General features: G+C 48.6%; 1 protein-coding gene across 1 annotated transcript in view; it reads left to right on the top strand.

Annotated features, from left to right (window-relative positions):
• Positions 1 to 2,319: 2,319 nt before the first annotated feature.
• The window catches only part of Cass4 (Cas scaffold protein family member 4), a 37,774-nt gene continuing 31,413 nt past the window's right edge, over positions 2,320 to 8,680 (top strand). The window contains exon 1 of the mRNA XM_021192817.1: positions 2,320 to 2,355. Coding sequence (XP_021048476.1) covers positions 2,320 to 2,355 — 36 coding nt within the window. The remainder of the gene's footprint in view (positions 2,356 to 8,680) is intronic.

The following is an 8,680-nucleotide window of genomic DNA, read 5'->3' on the forward strand; positions in this document are numbered from 1 at the left end:
GAAAGGAAGGAAGGAAGGAAGGAAGGAAGGAAGGAAGGAAGGAAGGAAGGAAGGAAGGAAGGAAGGAAAGAAAGAAGCAGGCATGAAGGGGCTCACTTCAATAAATATCTGGACTTAAAGTCAGTGGCATAGCAGCTGAAAAGATGCTCAACACCGTCTGTAACTGTAGCTCCAGAGAACCTGACGCCTTCTTCAGGCATCTGTGGACATTGCCTACACATTTACAGACATATGGGCAAAACACCACACACATTTAAAAAACTGAACGACTGATGCAGAGTCGCCTGCTACCGGGAACCGTGACTCAATGATCGAGAGTACACCTTCTGATTTGTCCCTGTGCAGAGCCGTGGGCTGAAGCTCTTGCTGTCACCGAAGCCCTGGCCCTTTGTGATTCACAACTCCTCTCTGCATCTACAGCGTTTTTCTAAAAATGGAGCGTGTACTGCCTCTGATCTAACGTGTCTCTCTTGTGAAAAGCCTTCTGGAAATTACTCCTCCTTCCCTGTGGACTTTGGAAGTGAGCATGGGGCTGACACCTACTTCTATTTGCTTGTTAAGACAGACTCAAGGCGGGCGTGGTGGCGCACACCTTTAATCCCAGCACTCTGGAGGCAGAGGCAGGCGGATTTCTGAGTTCGAGGCCAGTCTGGTCTACAAAGTGAGTTCCAGGACAGCCAGGGCTACACAGAGAAACCCTGTCTCGAAAAAACCTAAAAAAAAAAAAAAAAAAAACCTAAAAAAAAAAAACAAACCAAAAAACAAAAAACAAAAACAAAACAAAACAACAAAAAAAGACAGACTCACACCATAGTCCAGACTGGCCTAGAACTCTGAGGTGGCCCAGAACAGCCTTAAAGTTGTAGCACTTCTCTTGTCTCAGCACTGTAGATGTGGGGGTGGGAGCATGCCCAGTTCTACATCTGTTTAGAGCCTATTCATTCTGTCTAGTCATTGTCACCCCCTGTTAGCTGCTGTCACCGGCAGATTGCTGATCACTGATTCCCTAAAGACCATTTCAAACAGGGATAGCATTTTATCTGCTTGTTTTGATTGCATTTATTTTATCTGGGGAGGGAAGTATGCACACCCATGACAATATTCACTCGGCGGTCAGAAGACAGCTTGCGGGAACCCTCTTCTCCCACCGTGTAATTCCAAGAACTCCAACAAGTTTTCAACTTGGCAGCTGACAGCTTCACCCACTGAACCATCTCCCCAGTTCAATTTTTTTTTTAATTTAATTTTTTTTTTTCACTTTGAGACAGGGTTTCAACATGTAGCCCTGGCTGGCCCCGAACTTGCTTTGTAAGTCAGGTTATCATTGAACTCACAGAGATCACAAGGGAGAGTACCACCGCGGTCTGGCTGTGACATGCTTTTTAAAATCTCACGCCTGGGAGGAAAAAATAGGTGGGTCTTGGTAAGTTTAAGCCTGGTCTACAGATTGAGTCCCAGTCGAGCTGGGAGGAGCTGCTTAGAAAAGGGGACCCTTATGCTGAAATGAAATGAAGCCTAAGTTAGTGTTTTTTTGTTTGTTGGTTTTTTGTTTTGTTTTGTTTTTTGTTTGTTTGTTTTGTACTCCGTGGCTCCTCTCTGGATATTGGCTCTAAGTTGAGGGAAACTTTAAACTTGGGAAGTCGTAAGGACCCCACTTCGTGAGTGCAGAGTACTCGCTTGACACGAAGAGCCAAGTGTGGGGTTGCATCCGGTGCTCTCGGCAGTGCCTGCTAAAATACAACTACCGAGGATTGGAGTGAAGGTGTAGAAAACTTGGGGTTCAGAGCAATTTACTACTGTTACCCCAGTTGTCACACCGCAGGGGACAGGAAGGAAGACATGCTGACCCTCAGCGGAAGTCCAGTCACTTTGCTTCATCATGGAAATGTATTGGCTTGCTGGGTGGGAATTGTTCCATTAGTCTTCAAGGGACAAGAATGCGGTGTGATCCTGCGCTGGGCTGCTCAATCAGGAACTTCACCTTGTAAAGCAGAAGGGTGGGTTTTTTCCCCCCTCCTTCTTCTTCTTTTGTGGTTTCACACAGCAAATGAGTGTCAGCCTCCAGTTACCGATGAAGTGGGACGTCAGGCATGGAGGCGTGGGTGTGGCCTGAAACTCTGACCCCGCCTCCTCTGTTCCTTTCATTTGACTCTCATTACTTGAAAGGATCTTCTCGATTGTTTCCATGTGTTGGCAAACAGTTCCATAGAATCCAGCTCCTGGGAACCAGCCAGCAGCATGCAGTGACATTGCATCATTGGACCCTGGAACCAGACATATAAGCGACAGAACTCAGAGGACCCTGCTCACTTCACGGACATGAGAGGCACCAGCATCAGAGAGGGTGCACCCAAGGTGAGTGGCTGATGGGGCTGCGTGCCTGAGAGCAACAGTTGACTCAACTGTTTTTATCTTTGGGTCTCTAATGAGCACGAAGGGTAAGTTGTTAGTGGCAGGCGGGTTTGGAATGAGAAAGCTTTGCTCTTTGCCAGTTGGTGGCTTCAAGATGATTGGAAACGATGGGGCGACATCAGCAAGAGGCCGTCAGCCCAAGTCCCCACTGTGTGGTGTCTCTTCACCATTCAGCAAACTGGCTTGGAGGACTCACTTCTCTTGAACAGAGAGAGCTTAGACCTTGGCTCTACTCTTGCTGAGTCCAGTAAGGGCGCCCATGGACTGCCTTCATGTTCCTTTGGGCGCTGGGGACTGGAACTCTGGTACAAACTGCAAGTCTGGGCCTCAAACCAAGAGGCATTCCTGTAGTGTGTGTATAGCATGGCACACTGCTAACCCAAGAAGGGCACTGGAGCTTGAGATATGACCATGGTACTTGCAATACAGGCAGAAGGACCTGAATTCAGTACCCAGTACCCACATAAAAAAACAGGCATGAAAGCATGTACCTGTAACCCCAGAGACGGCAGGTGGTGACAGCAAGGTCCCTGTAGTTCTCTGGCCAGCCTCCCTAAGACAAGCAACTCCAGCTCCAGACACAAAAAAATAAAGTGGGTGGGTGATGGAGAAGGACATTGTGATATCAACCTTTGGGTTTCACGTACTCATACTGTATGCGGGCGCAAGGGGAGAACGAGGAGAGATCACAAGGGAAGTGAAGCTCACAGTCGATGCTTTTCTGTCCCTTCCTATTCTTTCAAAATGCGAATGATAGATACAAAAGAGCCATGAAACAGTTGCTAAACAGGAGGCTTCTTGCGGGAGTTAAATGTTGCTTGTCATTGTGATAGTAACAAGTGTTGGGTGTGGGGTCCAGGGCTGGGGTCTGTGGCGACTCCTTGTTTAGATGACTTGTAAATATCTGAGCTGAGAATCTTGCCCCGCAAAGCGGAGAATCTTGCCCCGCAAAGCGCTGGGGAAATGAGTGGTTGATCCAGCCCCAGCCAATCTTTTACCCAAAGGCATTAATTAGTTCCCCTCAGTACCCGGCAGTTTCTCCAGCATACAGCATCTGTCTGGACATAAACAGATGCTACAGCTCTGCTCACTATTACTGTTTGGCTGCGTGAAAATGAATGGCCAACCTTGCACTCCTCCTTCCTGGGCTGGGGATGTAGTTCCACTGGTAGAGCGCTTGTCTCACAGGCACAAAGGCCTGGGTTTTGTCCCCAGCATGGGCGACACAGGCCTGTAACCCCATCACTTGAAGACAAGATGATGGGGATTTCAAAATCATCCTCAGCCAGGGCCATCTATAGCAGGACATGCTTCGTCCCTATGCGTTTGACCTGTATCCTTACCTTCACATTGATTTTATGAGCCCACTTGAACTTCAGAACAGTCCCCAAAAACACCCTTGCCAACCTTTTTTGGCTGTGATGCATGGTCTGTTTGTCCAGTCCAGGCTTCTTCTTAAGGTCACACACACCAGTATTCTTTGCCAGGTCTTGTCCTCAATTTGGAATAACCCATTTCCTATTCTTCTCTCACGACTTTGTCGGCTCTGTTTGTTGTGTTTGCTTTGTCTCTGCTGAGATGTTTTAAGACCAGAAACTTGGTTTTACTTATGCACCACTCATTTCTGCACGTTTTATACATCACAGTATGATCTGTAAGCGCGTACGAATGGCCGTCTGGGCAATGATTCGCAGCCTGCTTGTCTGTTTGATCCAAGTCCCAATAACTAACTGTCACTCGCTGTGTGTGCACCAGGTGCTCCATGGAGCACCCTACTAGTCCTCACTCCCGTAGTGTGTAGACTCCATTTGCAGCCTTTCCATGAGACAGGCGTTATTCTCAGCCTCATCTTGCATATGAGGAAACCGCCATGGGCAATCAGCGGCCCTGCCTAAAAAGAGCAGGAAGGCGACATGTGGCTCTCCGGCTCTCTGTGGTCTCACCCTAGACATAGGGTCAGTGAACTGCATCTACAAAGAGCCAGCTCATGCTGTGGGGGGAAGGGGTGTTGGGGGGGAGGAAGAGGAGTCCGGCTTGGACTTTCAGCTCCAGGAAGGCTGGAGGCAGGGGGTTGGGATGGGGGGGGGGGTCGCTGCCATTTCAGGGCCAGCTTGAGCCACATAGACCCGGCCTCAAGAAACAAATGAAAAGCCAGATGGTGCTTCTCACTTTGCAGGGCCCAGCTTCTAAGACTCTTTAAAATTCGGACTCTTTCTGACCTCACCGACGCCTTCCAGATCTGGAGCTCTAACCTCAGCCCATGCAAGACACCCCCTTTCCAGGAAGGTGGTGCATGAGGGGACCCCTGAGTGGGGGCCCAGTCTTCATCTCCCAGGCCACAGGAGCCTCCAGCCCGATGATTTACTCCATATCTTGAGTGTCTGTGTGGATGTATTTCTCCCCTCCCCTTCCCGGGTCTCACTAGTTAGCCCAGGCTGGCCTCGGACTCTTAGAGATCTAGCTGCCTCTACATGCTGGAATGGAAAGTCTGCTCGCCATACTCTGTTTCGCGTCCTTTTCTCACATAAATGAGCAGGAGCAGTGCGGGGACGTCTGGGTTTGTTGCTGTTTACAATGTAATCAGCATGTAATAGAATACAATCATTACACAAAACAGTCAATATGCCATGTATAATATAGTCAGCATACAGTGTGGTATAGTCAGCACTATGCATTAGATCGCACGGACACAGTTCATCTGCCACTTGACCTGCCCTCGTTAATTTGTTGCCTCATTGTTTCGGTTTTGTTTTGTTTTTTTTTTTTTTTTAATGACATTGTATTTATTTCGCTTGTGTGTACATGTCTGGAGGATGGAAGTGAATGCCATGGCATATGTGTAGTCAAAGGGGAACAGTTTGCCAGAATCAGTTCTCTCCTTCCACCATGTGGGTCCCAGGGATTGAACTCGGGACATGAGCCTTGGTAGCGGGAGCCTTTCATCACTGAGCTATTTCACCACCCTCATCTGCTTCCTAAACAGGAGCACCATTCGTGAGCAGGCTATACAGGGAAACAGTCCTCCTCCGCTTCTTTTTTTTTTAAAGGCATTTTTATTAGATATTTTCTTCACTTACATTTCAAATGCTATCCCCAAAGCTCCCCCATGCCCTTCCTCCACCCTGCTCCCCAACCCACCCACTCCTGCTTCCTGGCCCTGGCATTCCCCTGTACTGGGGCGTATGATCTTCACAATACCAAGGGCCTCTCCTCCCATTGATGGCTGACTAGGCCATCCTCTGCTACATATGCAGCTAGAGACACAACTCTGGGGGGTACTGGTTAGTTCGTATTGTTGTTCCTCCTATAGGGTTGCAGACCCCTTTAGCTCCTTGGGTACTTTCTCTAGCTCCTTCATTAGGGGTCCTGTGTTCCATCCAATGATGATCCAATAGCATCCACTTCTGTATTTGTCAGGCATTGGCATAACCTCACCAGAGAGAGCTATGTTAGGGTCCTGTCAGCAAAATCTTTCTGGCATATGCAATAGTGTCTGGGTTTGGTGGTTGCATATGGGATGGATCCCCGGGTGGGGCAGTCTCTGGATGGTCTTTCCTTCCGTCTCAGCTCCAAACTTTGTCTCTGTAACTCCTTCCATGGGTATTTTGTTCCCCATTCTAAGAAGGAGTGAAGTATCCATACTTTGGTCTTCCTTCTTCTTGAGTTTCATGTGTTTTGCAAATTGTATCTTTATTATTCTAAGTTTCTGGGTTAATATCCACTTATCAGTGAGTGCACACCATGTGTGCTCCTTTGTGATTGGGTTACCTCACTNAGGATGACATCCTCCAGGTACAGTCCTCTTCTTTGGTGCATTTAACTTCAAAGCCCTTCACTACCATCCAAGGCCACTCACCCACCTGGATGCCAAGTTCAAATATGTCCTCTAGTGGTAAACAAGCTGTGTGTTTGCTCCTGCTGTGGCTGCCTGGCTGTTTTATAAAACAAGGAGGAACACTTAAAATTATGTGTGATATTAGTAACAGGAAACACTGGTGACCTCAGCATTGAACGGACCCAGCAGAGGGAAGTCATGTACACAGCCCTGCAATGAGTCTTACATCTCCTTCATTGGCTGGCCTACTAGCTGGCTGACCTCCGTTGCTGAGGACGTGCTAAGAATGGCTCAGCAGCTAGAAGTTGCTTACCACCAAGTCTGTTGACCCGAGTTAGATCTCAGGACATACAGGGGATCCCAGGACGTGCAGGGCAAAGAAGAGCACTAACTCTGTGAGTTATCCTCTGAGCTCCACATGTGTGCTGTGGTGCGTGTCCATGCATGTGCACACACACGTACACACATACAATAAATACATAGACGAACAGATGGATGGACGGACAGATAATAAGCTGTTTAAAGAAGCACTAGAAACTTGTTCTAAAGGACAGAAGGAGCTGCTGTTGTGCACTTTGGGAGTTAGAGGCAGAAGGATCTTGTGTTTGAGACCAGCATCTGCCTCAGAGGAGAGCCTGTTTCAAAGGAGGAAGAAAGGGGGGGATCTGTGGTTTATTAGATATGAGTTCTTATTTTGACTTCTTGATGTCTTTAACACTGTCTTATTGTCTGAGCAGCACAGGGCGAAGCCTGTGATCTCAGGGCTAGGGAGGGAGAGACAAGAGGATCAGGAGTTCAAAGCCACTGTGGGCTACATGAGATGAGCTGTCTTCCCTATCTTCAAAGACGGCTGTGTGCTCACGGATCTCTGAAAGGGCTTCTCAGCGCATCGTTACCATAGTACCCAAAGTGATGGGCCCTGTATTCACCTTTAGGAACATCTACCTTCTGAACATTAGGGATTCCCATCTCAGAGGCAGCAGCCCCCTCCCCCTTTCCACTCTCAAGAAGTCGGAGCAAAGACTTAGTATGAAAACAGTCTTCAAGGCTCCTCTCTCTTCTCCTACCTTGCAAACTATCACATCAACCACCCCCATCAGCCCCACCTTGGATCTAGACGCCTGTTTGAGCCTCTATCTACCCACACCCCAGCTCCCCCACTACCCCACACACTCCAGACATTTTCTCGCCCACCTTGTCTTTACACAACAGGGCTAGACATTGTCTGGACTCACTTGGTTCATGTCTGGTGTGTTTCTCTCTGGAAAGACATTGGGGGGGATGCGGGGGATACAATTTGATACAACACACAACTTTTGACTCGCTTACAGTGCTAAAGGTACTTCCAGCAGTGCGTGTATACAGCAGGTACTAAGTAAATGCCTCCTGGCCATGTGTGAACAGGCAGTTACAGAGAAGCAGACCCAACCCCTTGCAACACAGTCGCACCGCAAAGACAGGGGCAGCACTTCCCAGTTCTTAGTTGTCAGGTATCTGGGAACAGAGGTCACCCAGCACAGAGGTCACCCTGCACTCTCAGCTCTCTAGCCTGAACACCACTTGACCTGGATTCTTGAGAAGTGGCCCCTCCTCCTATGGTCACATTTAAATTCGAGTTGTTAGGTTTAAAGTCAGGGTCACAAGGACCTTCCCTCTGAGCTTGCCAGCATGGCAAGGTGAAAATGTGCAAGCACAGGGCCCGACGAGAACATCCACACAAGTGTCTTCATTGTTTACCCTTTCGCCCCACACGGAGGCTTTGGGCTGTAGGAGTTCTGTCGTGTGAGGGCTGGGCTGGTACTGCAGTTGGATTAGAGCAACAGGCGGTGAATGGACACAGTGACTTCAGGTGTAGCAAGGTGGCCTGACAGGGGATGGACACAGAGTCACTGTGGAGATGCAGTGCCAGGCAAGGGAAGGAGCATGTGCAAAGGCCCTGCGTGGGGACTGAGTCCCAGGAGAGGCCAGGGTAAACAAATGGAGGGACTGTCTGGAGAAGAGGCCTCAGGTGGGGGTGGGGTCAGTGGGGTAATGAACCTCATCTGCTGTGTCAGGACTTCAATGTAGGAAAGGAAGCTACTCACCTACATCGGGCGAGCAGATGACAGCCTGTGATAGATGTTTGAAAACATTCCTTGGGTTGCTATGCAACAGAAACGGAGTGAGGAAGGACAGAAGCCTAGAGATGAGCTAGAAAACTCAAGGCCAGGGCTTTTCACTTCCTCTCTGGATAAAAGCATCCTGTGCCCGTTATCCTAGAGAGGAGTTCATTTTCTCTGAACTTAGTGGGCAGGGGGACAAGTAGTGGTCCTTCATTCATTCATTCATTCATTCATTCCATACATACCGAGGGTGGCTCTTCATTCCCTTCATTCTATGCTATGCACACTGAGCACCTACTGTGTGGCAGGCACTATTCTTTTTTTTTTTTTT

The sequence above is a fragment of the Mus pahari genome, chromosome 3 (genome assembly GCF_900095145.1).
Source record: "Mus pahari chromosome 3, PAHARI_EIJ_v1.1, whole genome shotgun sequence".
In the NCBI taxonomy this organism is placed as follows: Eukaryota; Metazoa; Chordata; class Mammalia; order Rodentia; family Muridae; genus Mus; species Mus pahari.